Consider the following 17,069-nt stretch of genomic DNA (forward strand, 5'->3'; position numbering starts at 1 on the left):
AATGAAGATCGTAGGCTTTGGCGTTGCAGAGGGGTCCCCCTCTCCAGCCCCCTGCCTCCAATGTTTCCTGAGTCTTCTCATTCCTCCTCTCGGGCTCTCTGGTCATGCTGGGGACTGGCAGAGTCTAATTATATCATCTGGCTACCAACTGAAGGAGTGGGAAGTACAGCCCCAGTGAAGGAGCACTGGAGTCTCAGGCTCTCCCTCACATCGGGCTAACGCTGCCCAGATGTTGCTGTAGTACCCAAGTTGAACACTAGAGGACGATCGCACATAGAGCCTGCAGCCAGCAGCGGGCTGGCCTGAGGAGCCACTGACCCACCTTCCTCTTTAAGAAGCCTCCAGGGCACTAGGTAGCTAACCTTCCTGCCATCAGTCCAGAAAGACAGGGGCTTTTCCCTATGAGTGATGCTCTGGGGCTGAGAGCTGGGTGACTTCATCTCCAAGAGAGGCTCATAGTAGGTGACTCACCTGGCACTCACACTTGAGCTTTTGCTCCTTCTGGAAGGCCAGGGTGCTGGTGAGCACAGTGCTCGTGTAGTGGAAGCAGTGCTGGATCACACGCTCATCCTGGTCCGTGAACCTGGGGCAGGGGGGCAGGGGTCACCAGAAAGGCAGTGGACAGCGGTCTTCGGTCTTCCCTCCCTGTTTCTCCTTGCTTCCATTTCCCCAGGAAGTCCACTCAGAGACGCATGAGCTAAACATCACTCCCCTCTACCCGGGCTGCTCACGGCATAGGCAGCTGAGGCCAGCTTCCCCCTCAGACTGGGGGCTTTCTGAGGGGAAGGCTCTAATCTCCCTCAGACCAAAATGTGTTTTCCTCCTCAAACTATTGTTTCTTGAAGCCAGAGCTATGTCCCCTTCCACTGACTTTGGATTTATCCAAACTGAGGTTGGGTCTCCCCCCTCAGTCTAGACACTTGCTTGGGCCAGAGCTGGGTATTCTCCTGCTCTTCCCCAGGGGCCACCAGCCTCAGGGAGGGGCAGTGGTCCCACCCTGTCTCGTCCAGCTTCTGTCACTGTCCTACTCTTCCAACTCTGCAGGCTGTGATTTGGTGCCGCCATAAATTCTAACGTGGCTGTGAGGAGGAGCCCATCTCTCTCAGAGCTAGCTCCCATTTGGCAAGATGGCCCCTGGTCCTGCTGAGGTCATTCAATCTGGCCACCGAGTGACAGGGAGTGGGGCTGGATGGACCAAGCTAGGGAGGATCTGCGCTGGAGACATGGGTTAGCCTCTCCAAGTGGGGGCCTTAGGAATGAGGGGGAGAAGCATGCCTCTGAGATCTTGACCTCTCAGCCCCCAGATTTCCCTGCCTAGGCTTCTCCCCATTTTATGGCCGGTCTCGGTGCTCCTTTGCCAGGGTATCCCCCACTCCTGCTGGCTGCCTCATGCTTTGGGTCTAGATCCCTGTTCCCACCACCCTGTATCCTCTCCCCACCTTCCCTAGCACAGCATGTGAGTTCCCTCAGTCTGGTCCTGCTCACCTCTGTCCCCATATCTATGGGTGTCTCTCATACTAAGCCTTACTGAGATCCTCATCATTCTGAGAAAACCTCAGGCTCTTTCACACCTTCACGCTTTTCCCCACACTGTTTGCTCTGCCTAGAATACCTTTCCCACCCTCCTCCCTCTCTGCCCTGAAAATAAACTTCAAATCTTGAAGGCAGGGACCATGACTGTGTCACCCAGTGCAGAACTGGTGCCAGAGAGATAAATGGGAGGTGTCTGCTAAGTGCTTTAACTGTATTCTATGTCTGCCCTGGCCACCAGCCCCCTCACACTCCCAGCTCAAGGGACTCTGGGGTCCCTGTTCTTTGGGCTCCAGGCAGCTTGTCTGCCATCCCTGCTCTGAGCGGAATCCCACCTTGTCTCATACACTCATTCAGCACTCACTCCCTGAAATGTATGGGACCCAGAGATGGCTACAGAGCTGTCACCAAGCCCCATCTCATTTCCCTTCTGATGCCACCTCTCCTCCAGGTCTAAGGCCATCTCAGAGCCCAGTCCCCCAGCCAGCAGCCAGAGGTCACAGCCCCTGCTGAACCCCCTCTCTCTGTAATCCCCTCCCGAGGGACCTTTCTGAGACCACCTGAGCAGTCCAGGGCTGGACACAGTAGGTGCCCGATGTGTGCTTGCTAAACGATGTAAATGCTCCCACCAGTAGGACGCCAAGCACGGATGACACAGATCCCACACCCTCCCTGCCTCAGCGGGTTCTGCTTCAGGCCCATCTTCACTTCCCCAGGCCTAGCTGCCCTGCCTGCAGAGCTCTGCGCTGGCAGGTCCTGCTCCTCAGGCCTACAACTCCCAGATCTCTGCCTCACCCTTGCAGACACCATGCCCAGGCTTTCTGACATCTCAGTCATCCCAACATCCCCAGTGTCCACTTTCTGCAGGACCTACAGCCCAGACTGCTTGCTGGAGCCCCAGGGGCCAAGCATTTTGTCAGTATGTCCGTATCCTGGAATCAGGACTCACCCCCCACCCGCCTGCTCTTCCCTCCCTGTGCGACTCAGGCACAGTCTGAGAGAGCAGTGGACCACATGTGGCAGCACTCACATACGGAACCTGTGCCCAGGACAGACACAGCTCCCTGGTCACGGCACCATTTCTCACTCAGTTAACCTCCATGCTCAGCCCACTCTTGCAGGCAGCTCTTACCAAGTAATGAGCTGGAGTAGGACATGAAATCTATTTACAATTCCACTTCTAGACCCCAAATCTGACCTCAGTTCTTGAGAATAGCTTCCTAAGCCTCTTTTCCTGACTCTGCCCTTCCCACCACTGTTTTCTAGGATTCTTAGAGCTGCCCTGTCAGTGTCTCTACAGCTTATCCCAGCCCCCCATCTCTTCCCTTTAGCCCCTGTCCACAGTGTCAGTGGCGCACTCTGGGTCCCAGAGAGTTCACCTATCCCAGAGCTCACCACCCTCCATCAGGGCAGTTTCCAGCAGAAGTGCCAAAAGAGGGTGAAGGCAAGAGGGGGAAAGGCCAGTTCTCTCTAAGAGTAGATAATCCAAACTAGAGGAAGTGGGCAAAAGAAGGGGAACTGACTTGGACCTCAACATGATTTTATTTTTATTTTTTTTAAGATTTTATTTATTTATTTGACAGAGAGAAAGACAGAGAGAGAGAGATAGAGCACAAACAAGCAGGGGGAGCACCAGGCAGAGGGAGAAGGAGAAACAGGTTCCCTACTGAACAGGGAGCCCAATGTGGGGCTCAATCCCAGGGTCCTGGGATCATGACCTGAGCTGAAGGCAAATGCTTAATGGACTGACCGACCCAGGTACCCCTCAACATGATTTTAAATAAGCCAAAATGGGTGATGGAGAATCACCAATGACCTGTGTCTCAGCCAGAAGAAGCTGCAGCACCTTCAGAATCTCCTAGGCTCCTGTACCAACAAACCGTTTGGCCCACCACTGCTGGGACGGTGTCCCCTGCCTGGAGCCTTTCCCTCACTGTGGCCTAGCAGAGCCCTGCCCAGCCTCTCAGCTCCACCTCCTGATCCACGTCACCCAACCAAGACTCACAGGTCTCCTCCAAGCTTGTTGAAGGCGCAGGCCAAGGCCACTACCTGGTCAGTGGCCCGGCTGATGACAGGGACGCAGAGCATGGCCTGCAGCTCACAGCCCAACATGCTCTGCAGCTGTTGCACATCCTCCTGCAAAGGGGAGGGGTGTCAGGGTGGGGATGGAGGGAGGGAATGTGCTTCATCCCAATCCCACCACCACACTCCGCAACAGGCAATTCTAAGGGGCTCCTGGGGAATGGGAAGCACTAAACATGGGGGTGGCTTGGAAGAAAGTCCCTGGGGCTTGTCTCCCCCGTTCGCAAGCTGCCTTCTCCCAGAGACCCTGTCCCTTTGCCTCCTCCCCCAGTCCCGCCAGTCCATGGCTTACAGAGGTGAGATCTTTCAGCTGGATAGACTTCTTATCTTCCACCACATGGCCCAGGAGCCCTGTCGTCAGCTGGGGAGTGAGGAGAGGCTGAGTCAGGGCTCGGCTCTCTCCAAGGTCAGGTGACCTCAGACTCAACGCCCCTCCCAAATCTGTAAGTTCCAGCAACTTCTTCAGTAAATACAAACAGTGGATAGAGTCAATACTGGGGAGTTGGGGTGGAAGGTGGGGTGGAGAGAAATTCTGCTCTTGACCAGAATCCCCTTCGGATGACATTAGGGTCTTCCCTAATTAGAAGAGAGAAAAGCAAACTCCACAGAGAGTGGAACTCAACAGATTCTAAGAGCCAAATCCAGAAATATTCCAACAGAAGTGAACTGGTCCCAAGTAAGCCTTTCTATAGATTGTAAGAGGTCTCTCCTAATGCATCCTGTTCATGACAGATTGTGATCTCTCATAACATTTCTAAATAGATCCCAAGATCCAGATAATTCCAGCAGATTCCAAGAGATTCTAGCAGAGATCCCCGTCTCTCTGGCCAGCTCCCTGGAGCCCCTCACTGGCCCTAACTCCTCCCACAGACTCCCAACACTGAGGATGGATGGGGGACTCACCGGAAAGCTGGTTTCCTCCTGTAGCACTTTATCTCCAATGACCTGAGGGGCAAAGTGGCGGCACCGGTTAAAGGGTGGGCAAGACTGTTCCCCTCGGAGACCCGGGTCCCCCGCCCCCTCTCCAATCCACAGTGGACCTGGGCCCTCACCTTACAGGAAAGCTGGAGATTGTCCTCGGACACCAGCAGGAGGCAGCAGCGAGATGCCTGGGTTTCCTGCTGCAGCTGAGAGGCAGGGACCAAGGGAGCGGCTGACCGCGGATCTGGGGCCACCCCCACTCCCCACCCTCTCGCCTCTCCGAGGCTCCTCAGGTAGGAGAAGGGGAGGGCGGGGCGCCGGAATCTGATTGAGAAGGGCCCTAGGTCCCTGGAGGACCACCGGGGACGGGGGAGAAGCACGTGCACTCACGTATTGGAGGACTTTGAGCTGCAGGGAAGAGGCGTCCAGGTCGTAGAGTTCCCCTGCAGTGGGGAGGCGCGGAGCAGAGGGAAGACTCATCGATTCCCCCGGGGGTGCTCCACCTGCCGGCCCGGCCGGTAGACCTCCCTTCCACTTGTCACTCGGGTCCCCCATCCCGGGCGCGCCCCACCCCCTAGGCCCGTCCCTTCCAGGTTAGATCCCGTCGGGCCCCGGGGCCCCGCCCCCGCCAGGTCCTCACCGCACAGCTGTAGGATCTTCCGGTCCTGGTCTGTGTACTCGACGCCGCCCTTCTGGTCTGCCGCCGCCGGGGGGTTCTGGACCGCTTCGGAGGCCGCGCTGAGCCCGCGCTGCTGCAAGGCCTGCACCCTTCGCAGGGCCACCAGGGTCTGGGACAAGCCGAGTGGTCAGCGAGTCACTCGCCCCACCTGTACGACGCTCGCCGCCGCCTGGAGACCTTCGCCTTTGCTCCGTCGTCCTGCGGTGCTTGTTGCCCCCAACCCCGGTCCCAAACAATTCAGCCCTTAGCGCTCTACACACCCGTGGGCTCCCAGTGCCCCAGGAGCATCCTTCAGTCCTTGAACAGCTAGGGACAGGGTTTGTCCCCCTGGCTGGCCTCCAGGCTCTTACTAGACTGGGCGGGGTCAGATTTCTCCGTTTCTCTGGCACTCAGGGAGTTGGAAGGCCTTGTTAAAGTCACAAACTCCTGAAGTCTCAGGATCATTAAGTACATAGTCCTTCCTAAGTATTGACAAGGTATCTGACTTGCCTTATCTCATTGAACCATAAGCAAGTCCGTGCTATCTTTATCCTCATTTTCAGATGTGAAACTGAGGCCCAGAGAGGGTTAAGTGACTTGCTCAAGGTCACATGGCCCAAAGATGGTGGACAGGAACCCAGGTCTGTCCAGTTTCCCGACCAGATCATCTTCCTACCAGTTGTGGTGAGGTCTTCAGCAGCCCCCATCTTACCCAGCCCTACCCCCACTCACATGCTTCTCCACCGCCTGCAGGCTCCACTCTTCACTGTCGCTCAGCTGGCCACAGTGCACCTGAAGGAATATGAGAGGGGGACCACCTGTGACCTCCCCTAGGCTCCTGTTCCATGCCCAGCACACACCTGTCACCACCAACACATCCACACCCCAGTCTGTGGGCCTCAATGATAAGCCTATCCTTCTGACCAAGCAGATGGCTCCAGGAAAATCCCCTCCTCCAGGAAGCCTTCTAGGGCTAATCCAAAGAAAGATCTCTGCCTTTTCAGACACTGTCCCATTAACAGCACAACCCAGGTGTCCAGTGAGGGAAAGAGGGGGTGACCTTGGACCCCTTTCCATCTCCCAGCCCATGGAGCCCCTTAGGCGCTGATTATGGAATCAGTGGTATTAGCCTCAGCCCCCAGCTCCATACTTTCCGAGTTGAGGCTTGAGCTGCCCTTGAGTCTGCAGTAAGGGAAGAGTTTCAACATTTATGATGCATCTGCCAAGCCTAAAGAACTTGGGAGGAAGGTTGGGAGAATGGATGATGGAGTGATAAAGTGCTTGCCTTACACGTGTGGGATTCTCACCAGCCTGGAAGGCAAGCTTCCATCCTGCACATGAACCAAGGCCCAGAAAGGTTGTATTGCCTTGCCCATGGTCACACAGCAGAAAGTGGCAGAGTCTGGGAGAGCACCAATCACTCCCTCCCCTTGTCTGCCCATACCTTCCCCTCTCAGGATCCACCCTCAGCCCTTCCACCCCCCATCATCTATCATCCAACTTCCCCGTGTCAATCATGAGGAATACCCTTAGCGCATCTTCTATACTTTGTGAACACTTCTTCCCTGACCCCTGCATGGGCTCTTGGTAAGAAAAATGGGGGGTGGTGGTGGTGGCAATCTGGGAGCCCACATCAGGTCCTGCCAGCTAGGCTCCCCACCTGCGTCACCAGCTTCCTGTGCCTACTCAGAGCTGCTTGCCACCTGCAGGGCTCTCCACAGTGACTGCATTGGGGTCCCTCCTTCATCCTCCCTCCCCATGCAGCAGCCCCCATCCGCCTCTGCTCTAGGTCCCCTGCCTGGAGCAGATGGAGAGGAGGAGCCCAACAGGTTCTCAGAAAGCTCACAGTCTGGCTGGGGTGGGATGGAGTGGGGGATGCAATTGGTGGGGTGCAGAACCTCAGACCTGAAGAAGTAGGAGAGGGCAGATGGTGTCGGTGGGAACCTCAGGGTTGTGGGGGCTCCGAGGGTAAGGGCATTAGGGAGGCTTCAAGAACTGGCACTGAAGTATGGGGAGGACAGGTGGAACCTGAAGAGAGGGGACACTGCAGCCAGGGGTGGCATGGGGATGGGAGGACCAGGGCAGGGGTAGGATCCACGGTGCCACAGGGGGAAGAGCCTTGAGTGCAAGGCAAAGGAATTGGACTTTAGCTTCACTGTACTGGGGATCCATGGCAGACTCTAGCATCTGTGGACCAGAGATGGTTGTTGAAGGTTAAGTTCTGGACGAAGTGCCACCATCTAGGACTCCCGCAGGACAGGGAGTTGAAAGAGGCTGGGAGCATAGTTGATTTGTGTACAGGAAACATGTCATAAACATACATAAACATGTCAGTATTTTACTGTTAGTAGATGGGGGAGGCTATCCTTCTTATTCCTTCCACCTGGACCCGTCTCTCAGGAAAAGGGAAGATTGGGACCCCTCCAGGACTATGCGACAACCAGTTCTTGGGTTGACAACACAGCTTGGTGCCAACACAGAGCTGGGAGACCGAAGGAGAGCTTCAGAAGGCTGGAGACAGGGACGTTCTCCTGTACCCCTTGGACTCCTCCCACCCCCCAGCCCAGCGCAGCCTCCTGGGCTGCCTCAGCCCATCCCCACCCAGCCTATGCATGAGCCCACACACATTCTCCTGAAAAGCCTCAGCACCCGCCCCTACGCTCACTTTTCCATGGAGATGCTCAGGCATGTGGGCACACATGGAGTGGAGTCCCAGACTCAAAGGCATCCACACATCCACACCCACAGCATACACACCATCCATATGGGCACATTCAGACCCGTACACAGGACACCTGGGTTCACATAGCCAAGAGCCATGCACACACTCCTGCTCCCCCATAGGCAAACATACAATCACCAGCACTCACGCATGGCTTTTTGCTCACCCACAGGAACACACAATTGCAGCCTACTCTTGCTAAAAAGGGAGTGTGTCTGGGGCCCCGTGGGAACACTCAGTTGTGGGCACTGGGGCTGCAGAGAGGGTTGAGAGCCCAGCACAGCCCTCAAACCCCTCACCCTCACCAAGTTCAGTGTGGCTAGTCGCATGAACACGTCGTCCTCATGTAAGGAGCCAGTGTGGCTGCCAGAGCGGGAAGGAAGCCTGGGCACAAATCATGCATCCGATGCCAGAGACCAAGAGCTACCCTCTCCTGGGACTTCTCATCCCAGAACTAAAGAACACAGCTAAGGACTCTTTGCACATGAAGAATCTGCCATTCAGGCACCTTGAGCTGCAGACGCCCAGCACTCAGCCACACAGCCCTGCACCTGGCCGGCACAGTCCTCAGACAGCCCTCCACCCACAGTATCTCCATCAGGCACCAATATTCCTTGCAGGGCTCCCTGTTTCCTTGCCAGCATTTGCCATCATTTGCAATTCTATCCCTGTTTGGCTCACTTGTTTGATGTCTGTCTCCCGACACCTCCAGGCTGTATGACCTGCGAAGCCAGGGGAATGGAACACCATGCCTGGCAATGCCCTTCCCTGACCCCTGCATGGGCTCTTGGTAAGAAAAATGGGGGGTGGTGGTGGTGGCAATCTGGGAGCCCACATCAGGTCCTGCCAGCTAGGCTCCCCACCTGCGTCACCAGCTTCCTGTGCCTACTCAGAGCTGCTTGCCACCTGCAGGGCTCTCCACAGTGACTGCATTGGGGTCCCTCCTTCATCCTCCCTCCCCATGCAGCAGCCCCCATCCGCCTCTGCTCTAGGTCCCCTGCCTGGAGCAGATGGAGAGGAGGAGCCCAACAGGTTCTCAGAAAGCTCACAGTCTGGCTGGGGTGGGATGGAGTGGGGGATGCAATTGGTGGGGTGCAGAACCTCAGACCTGAAGAAGTAGGAGAGGGCAGATGGTGTCGGTGGGAACCTCAGGGTTGTGGGGGCTCCGAGGGTAAGGGCATTAGGGAGGCTTCAAGAACTGGCACTGAAGTATGGGGAGGACAGGTGGAACCTGAAGAGAGGGGACACTGCAGCCAGGGGTGGCATGGGGATGGGAGGACCAGGGCAGGGGTAGGATCCACGGTGCCACAGGGGGAAGAGCCTTGAGTGCAAGGCAAAGGAATTGGACTTTAGCTTCACTGTACTGGGGATCCATGGCAGACTCTAGCATCTGTGGACCAGAGATGGTTGTTGAAGGTTAAGTTCTGGACGAAGTGCCACCATCTAGGACTCCCGCAGGACAGGGAGTTGAAAGAGGCTGGGAGCATAGTTGATTTGTGTACAGGAAACATGTCATAAACATACATAAACATGTCAGTATTTTACTGTTAGTAGATGGGGGAGGCTATCCTTCTTATTCCTTCCACCTGGACCCGTCTCTCAGGAAAAGGGAAGATTGGGACCCCTCCAGGACTATGCGACAACCAGTTCTTGGGTTGACAACACAGCTTGGTGCCAACACAGAGCTGGGAGACCGAAGGAGAGCTTCAGAAGGCTGGAGACAGGGACGTTCTCCTGTACCCCTTGGACTCCTCCCACCCCCCAGCCCAGCGCAGCCTCCTGGGCTGCCTCAGCCCATCCCCACCCAGCCTATGCATGAGCCCACACACATTCTCCTGAAAAGCCTCAGCACCCGCCCCTACGCTCACTTTTCCATGGAGATGCTCAGGCATGTGGGCACACATGGAGTGGAGTCCCAGACTCAAAGGCATCCACACATCCACACCCACAGCATACACACCATCCATATGGGCACATTCAGACCCGTACACAGGACACCTGGGTTCACATAGCCAAGAACCATGCACACACTCCTGCTCCCCCATAGGCAAACATACAATCACCAGCACTCACGCATGGCTTTTTGCTCACCCACAGGAACACACAATTGCAGCCTACTCTTGCTAAAAAGGGAGTGTGTCTGGGGCCCCGTGGGAACACTCAGTTGTGGGCACTGGGGCTGCAGAGAGGGTTGAGAGCCCAGCACAGCCCTCAAACCCCTCACCCTCACCAAGTTCAGTGTGGCTAGTCGCATGAACACGTCGTCCTCATGTAAGGAGCCAGTGTGGCTGCCAGAGCGGGAAGGAAGCCTGGGCACAAATCATGCATCCGATGCCAGAGACCAAGAGCTACCCTCTCCTGGGACTTCTCATCCCAGAACTAAAGAACACAGCTAAGGACTCTTTGCACATGAAGAATCTGCCATTCAGGCACCTTGAGCTGCAGACGCCCAGCACTCAGCCACACAGCCCTGCACCTGGCCGGCACAGTCCTCAGACAGCCCTCCACCCACAGTATCTCCATCAGGCACCAATATTCCTTGCAGGGCTCCCTGTTTCCTTGCCAGCATTTGCCATCATTTGCAATTCTATCCCTGTTTGGCTCACTTGTTTGATGTCTGTCTCCCGACACCTCCAGGCTGTATGACCTGCGAAGCCAGGGGAATGGAACACCATGCCTGGCAATGCCCAAGAAATGGCTCACTTGTTTGATGTCTGTCTCCCGACACCTCCAGGCTGTATGACCTGCGAAGCCAGGGGAATGGAACACCATGCCTGGCAATGCCCGAGAAATGGGTCTCCAACTGATAGATGGGCGGGAGGATGGATGGAAAGATGGAAGGCTGGATAAATGGACACCAAGAGCAGAGAGTCTGAGAAAGGAGTGGGGCTTGTTGGGGACAGAGCTGGTGAATCAGCCCTCCCCAAATCTCTGCCCTGTGGCATCCCCTTTACCCTTCGGCCCTTTGCCGTCAGGATCTGGTTGTAGCTAGGAGGCGGGGGCAGCCTGGGCCGCCTCTGGAAGCATGTGAGATCCAGGGGGACACAGGACCTAGCAGATGTGTATGCACTGGGGAGAGGGGTGTCCTGGGGAATTGCACTTCTACCTGAGGCACAGGCTTGGAGGAGAGGCAGACTGAATAATTTAAGTACTTTTCAAGAGCTCTTAAAGAAAAAAAAAAAAAAAAAAAGAGCTTCCCAGGGCCATTGAGGAGGTGGGAAGCTAGTTGTCGGGAACCTCTCCTGGCAACCAGAGCCCCAGGTGACATCTTGCTCAGCACCGTGCACCCCAAGTCTCAGCCTCACCAGGATCACTCTTCTCCCAACCACCCTTCTCCCCACCCTGCCTTGGCTCATGCTGTTTACTCCTAGAATATCCTTTCCCCTCTTCTCTGCCTGTCAACCTCCTACCTAGGCCCCAAAGCCCCACTCAAATGCTACCTCCACTATGAGGCACCCCTCGGTGCTCCAGCCTCTGCCACCAGAGCACCTGCCAGCAGCATTTATTTCATTTGGCCAGTGGTCACCTGAGGCTGTGCCTGCCTTCCCCCAGATGGAGCTTCTAGAAGGCGCAAATGGGTCTCACTCCGCTCTCTGCCCCAGCACCCAGCCTGGATGCCCAGAGCAGGGTTTTCTAGGGTGTACTGAATGTGAGTAAGGCTGGCCGCCTCCCCTTCCGCAGCCCACAACACACATATACACACAGGCCTTTCTTCCCGCAGGTGAAGGCAGAAACCTGGACTCCGGGTCCAACCTGAGCCAAGCTGAGCTGCGGTCATGGCAGCCATTCTCCTGCCGGCAAGATGAACAAACTCCGAACGTCCTCCTCTTGCTGGAGTGGGCTTCCCTTCTGACCCAGCCCTCACTAGACGGCCACAGGAAATCCTTCTCCGGAACCTGGCACCTCCAGACTCTTCTCCCTCAACAGAGGTGGGCCACTGAGTTACCCCTTCCCACCGCCCACCTCTGCACATTGCCCCCAGCCCTGGGCCTCTTCCAAGCCACCCGCTCTGGCACAGATTGGGACCAAAAGAGGGAGGGAAGCCGCGCTGAGAAAGAACTCTGTGCCAACAGCAGATCCGTCCCCTGCGGGAACAGAAGCTGGGGGTGGGGGAGCAGCTTGCGGGAGAAACCGAGGGGCCGACGGCTCCCTCAGGCAGATGGGGCGCTGAGGAGACCAAGCCAAGCACTCCTTCCTTCCTCTCCTCTTCCCCCTCTCCCCGCGGCCGGCCCCCACTCCCACTGCCCTCCCCCGCCAGCAGCTCCGGAAAGGTCAGGCGCCTCAGAAACCTTTAATTCCGTTTTAATGAGCTCGGGAGGAGTCCCACGGGCGCACGAGGACCCCCTCTTCATCTGTCCGCGCCCCCAGGTCTGAGCCTTATTGAGGTTGTGGCTGCCTCGGTGAAGCAGACCCCCCAATAATGGCCATTGGGGGGCGCCAACCCTCGGTTCCTAGGACAGGATGATTTGATTTAAGGGAGAAGAGCCTGAAAGAGTGGCTGAACCAGCCCCAACTAGGCTCAGCCAAGCTCGGCTGGTGGAGCAGAAAGGGGGTGAGCTCCGCCAGGGGGCAGCAGAGGGCAGGGGGAGCCTGGGCCCGGGGTTCCCTGCCTGACTGCCCACCATCCCACTACCCCCCGCTCCCCCCCCACACACCCCCGCCCCGCCAAGCAGCGCATACCCCCTTTGCCATTGAAGCCCTTTCCCCTCCATCACCCCCTCCAGGAAGCCCACCCATCGTCGCCAGCATCAGCAGTGGGGCTGGATGCTTTCCCAGGCAGACCTTCCCAGTGGGCCCCCCTCTGCTCCCGAGCTCCAGCCACGGGAATCTGGCCGGCCTTCCCAAACTGGCTCTTTTTGTCGGCAACATGTCCATCCACCCTTCCTCAGTGTCTGTCAGGCCTTCTGTGGACACAGCCCCCTGCTCCTAACCCAGCAGGGAGGATGCCAAAGGTCAGGGTTGCACAGATAGCTCCAATCAGGCTGAGAAGTACAAGAGAGGCTTGTACATATCTCTGAATGTTGCTGACAGGGCCGATGATTTCGTCCTGCCCATTCAAGGTAAGGTGAAGAGCTGGAGTGTGGGAAAAACCCAGACTCCTCCCAGATCTCCATTTCCCCCACTCCAGTCCAGCTTGCTGCTCTTCTCACACACACACACACACACACACACACACACACACACCCAGAAAGTCTCCATCCCCTGTTTGTCCCTTGTTCCTCTCTCCCCCAATCCCACCCCCACACTGTTCTTACCAAGATGACGGCTGCCACAGCCCCAGCCTCCTTGTCCACGAGCGGCATGACCAGCACTGAGGGGGAGAGGGCAATGAGGTGGTCCTGCAGGGCCAATGAGGCTCAGAGATACAGAGCCAAGCCCCAGGAAGGGAGACAAAGACACAGACAGAGAGGCTGGCACAGAGACACAGAGACACCCAGAGAGACAGGGGGTCCTGAGGCGGCAACAGAACAACCACAGCAATGTCCCCTGCATGGAAGGAAGCCCCCTCACTTCAAAACTCTTCTGTGAGCCCCACCCCCCAGCAACCCTGAGAGGGCAGGAAGCAGGTAAGGCTGAGCACCCCTATTTTACAGATTGGGAAACTGAGGTCCAGAAAGGGGAAGTGACTTGCCCAAGATCACACAGCAAGTCAGGTCTCCTGACTCCCAGTCTTGTGCACTTTCCACATCGAGACAGAGGACAGAGACCTAGAGAGACTGAGACACGAGGCAGAGAGACATGGCGGACAGGGGGCATGGAGAGGAAGAGAAAGAAAAACAGAGACAGTGACAGAGAGAGCATGACAACAATGCAGCCCATCTAGCAATAGACACAAGCACATGATCACTGCGGCCACTGGCCACTGAGCCCTAGTATGTGGCAGGCCCTTAACATGCGTTATCTCATTTGCTCCTCCTCAAAACACCCCCTCAAGGCAGGTTCTCTCATCCCCATTTTACATATCAGGAAATTGAGGCTCAGAGAGGTTAGTAGCACAACAGAGAGAGAATTAGATGGAGGAACTGCTGGAGACACAGAGCAAGAGAAAGGAGACAGAGATGAAGACAGGGCTAGAAGACAGACGTGATCTGGGGAGCAGGGCCACAGTCCCTCCCTGCCCCTGCCCAGGTCCCAACCCTTACCCTGGGTGTCAGGAGCCAGTGGAGCCATCAGCCTGGCCAGCGGCTTCCCGGGCAGGTCTGTGGGGCCCAGTCCGCTGCAGCCCAGCCGCTTCCGGGAGACCACAGCCTCTCTGAAAAGGACACCCTCCCAGCTCTCAGTCCCCGGATCAAAAAGGAGCAGACCCCGACCTGAGGGCACACAGCCGGCTCGACCCTGCACATCTGCAAGGATCTAGACAATCTGACCTGCTGTAGGGTGGACACAAGGAGGACACAAATAAAAGAGATGGGAACACTGACCTGCCATGTAGAGGGGCAGGAAGCCACAGTCTGGCCTCTGGTGCCCCTTGCCTGAACCCTGGGGCCCAGCGCAGGTCCCCCAGAGCAAGTCAAGCAAGGGCTCAGAGCTAGGCTACCTAGCTCTGAAATCCTGCTGTGGCTACTACTTGACCTTGGGCAAGTGATCTACCTCTCTGAGCCTTCCAGGGAGAAAGAGTATGGAGGAAAGTAGAATCCTAACCATCTCTACCCTCAGAAAGCCCTTCTATACACCTGAAACTAGTGTAACACTGTGTGTCAATGATACTTCAATTAAAAGAAAAAAGAAAAAGAAAACATTCTAGAGCAACTTGTGGTGCTAAGCCCAGGAGGACTCCAGGGACAGCTGTCATGACTAAATTTTATCCTACATTTCCCATGTGCCATGCACAGTCCAAGCAACACGTCTGGTTTAACTTGGAATTCCCAGAAATCCCATGAATTCAATATTATCATCATTTCCATTTTCAGGTGGAGGTTGAGAACATATCCAAGGTCCGGGGGCTAATAAGTGGTAGAGTCAGGATATGAACCCAGGCACTTGGCACCAGAGCCCATACTCCTAACTAATGTGCTCGAACCTTCCTAAAGACCCGAGGCAGGTGAGCTTCCAACGGGATTGCCATGAATGGGAGTAGCTGTGATGGAGGGGTGGGGAGGGGAGGTCGTTTAGGAAGAATGAGCTTCTATCTGCCCTCGCCACACATACTACCCTTCCCCTGGCCTCTAGCTCTTCCTGCTTAAATAAGTGCCTGATTTTTTACCAACTGTCCCTCCACGATGATTAAATGTCCTGGGTTCCTCATCCCTCATGCTGCCTCCACTTAATTGTGTTTGTAGGAACTGCCTGACCTGAAGAGAAGAGAAGCCTGGGGGGCTGGGACGCCAGTGTGGGCATCCAGGGTCACTAAGGGGAGCCAAGCAAAGGCCAGATGAGGATAAGAGAGGCGGGGTGGCCTCCAAGTCTCCCCATCAGGTCGAGGCCTCTAGAGAAATCAAAGGCAAAGAGGTTGCACCTCTTGGTAAAGGTCATGCAGCATTCTGAGCTGGATCCATTCACTCCTGGCCTCTTGATTCAGGATCTACAAGAACCAGCGGTGTCTCCTACCTTCTAGGCCTCATACCCTGGAAAATGAGGCTCCTGGAGAGCTAGTCTCCGGCTCTGCTCTGTCCAGCTGGGAATAGGAATGAGAATCTAGGGCGGCAGGAGGGCAATGTAGCCACGTTTCCTGATGACTCAATTGCTGAAGACTGGGGCTTCCTGGAGGCAGGGGCTTGCCTCCATGACCCTCAGCCAAACCCCCTCTTACTGAGCTCACCCAGCCACTTGGCCTCCTGCAGTCTGGTTATTGGGCAACCACAAGATGCGCTGGTCCTTATGTTGCTGGTCTGTAAACCAAGGGGCTACATCCCCCTGACCCCTCACTCCCCCTTTCCCAACCTCCCAACACCCTGCCCAGACCAGAAGCTACCTTTGCCTGGTGCCCCACTCCCCCACCCCGGGAGCCTGACAGAAGAGTCTATCCTCCGCCTTTCTTCTGCACAAAACTCACTCTTCTGTGCTCATGGCCTCCTGACTCCAGGTCCCACTCTCATGAGCTCCAGACCCCTGATACCCAACAGCCTCCTGGAAGCCTGTCCTGAATGTCCCTGATGTCGTCAAAGGCACCCAGTCCCAATCTGAACTTGTTCTCTCCACCACATAAAGAGGCACAACCACCCACCGGGTCCCTTGTAAGCTTGTCCACAAACTGTCCCAGCTACCTCCCTCTTCCTCACCTCCCCCATCCAATGAGTGAATCACCTTCCATGCATCTCACAACTGTCCTGCATGGTGTTAGTGTCAGAGAAGGCTTCCTGGAGGAGGCGATGCTGAGTTAGGTCCTAAAGAACATGCAGAGGTTTTCAAGGCAGACAGGAAGGGAGGTGCCAGCAGAGGGACCCGCATGTGTCGAGGCTCAGAGGAGGGAAAGAACGTTTGTCTGCTCGATGGCCCAACTGCAAGGAGTTTAGTGTGGCTGGACAGCAGGGAGCAAGGCTGGACAGGGTCCTGAGGAACTGGGCATGATCCTGAGGGCAGTGGGAGCCCCAGGATGGACTTGAGTAGGGAAGGTGAAGGTCATGTTTGCTTTCAGCCTGATCAGTTTAACTGTTGGGTAAAACTCTCACTGGACAGGGAGAATCTGAGAGACTGGAAATGTCCTGGCAGTGAGGGCATCTAGTCTCAGTGGTCCCTGGACAGCAGAGGAGAGGTGGGGCTGGGGCAGATCAACCTTGACTGAGCCCAGATCTCTCACGGAGCACTAGGGCCTCTGAGGAGCCTAAACCCAGAGGAGTCCCCTCACCTTGGCACCTTGCTCTGCAATCTGTCCTCCCCAGCCTGGCCACATCCCACAGTCTCAGGCAGGTCTATGCTGGGCCATGCTCACCCCAGCCCACACCCATGCAAACCCTTCCTGGAACTGCTGTCCCCCTAGAGGTTTTAAAGATACCCATGGACTAGAAGGCGAAGGGAAATGCCCAGGCTGAGTCTCCTCAAACCAGATGGGGGGTGAGGGCTTTGTCTATATTCACACCCCAGTGGTTCCTCCCTCACCTTAGGGCCCCCTCCCCCACCCTGCCTCCTCTCCCCTGCTGACTCCTCTGTCCTCCTACCCAGCTGCCAGGCGGATGGTGAGGGGTGAGGGGACTCCACGCCCAGGGGCCAGCTGTCCAG

At 56.3% G+C, this 17,069-nt stretch overlaps 1 protein-coding gene across 2 annotated transcripts in view; it reads right to left on the reverse strand.

The window, feature by feature from the left end:
* The window catches only part of LOC111159411 (phosphodiesterase 2A), a 93,694-nt gene that overhangs the window by 8,974 nt on the left and 67,651 nt on the right, over positions 1–17,069 (reverse strand). For both annotated transcript variants that reach the window (XM_022521850.1, XM_022521851.1), the window contains exons 5-14: positions 14,057–14,166; positions 13,169–13,224; positions 5,924–5,983; positions 5,174–5,321; positions 4,924–4,976; positions 4,665–4,739; positions 4,516–4,557; positions 3,905–3,973; positions 3,536–3,666; positions 472–583 (exon numbers count right to left, since the gene is read on the reverse strand). In XM_022521850.1, the coding sequence (XP_022377558.1) occupies positions 472–583; positions 3,536–3,666; positions 3,905–3,973; positions 4,516–4,557; positions 4,665–4,739; positions 4,924–4,976; positions 5,174–5,321; positions 5,924–5,983; positions 13,169–13,224; positions 14,057–14,166 (856 nt within the window). The remainder of the gene's footprint in view (positions 1–471; positions 584–3,535; positions 3,667–3,904; positions 3,974–4,515; positions 4,558–4,664; positions 4,740–4,923; positions 4,977–5,173; positions 5,322–5,923; positions 5,984–13,168; positions 13,225–14,056; positions 14,167–17,069) is intronic.

The sequence above is a fragment of the Enhydra lutris genome, unplaced genomic scaffold (assembly GCF_002288905.1).
Source record: "Enhydra lutris kenyoni isolate GAN:26980312 unplaced genomic scaffold, ASM228890v2 scaffoldscaffold68, whole genome shotgun sequence".
NCBI classification, from domain to species: Eukaryota; Metazoa; Chordata; class Mammalia; order Carnivora; family Mustelidae; genus Enhydra; species Enhydra lutris.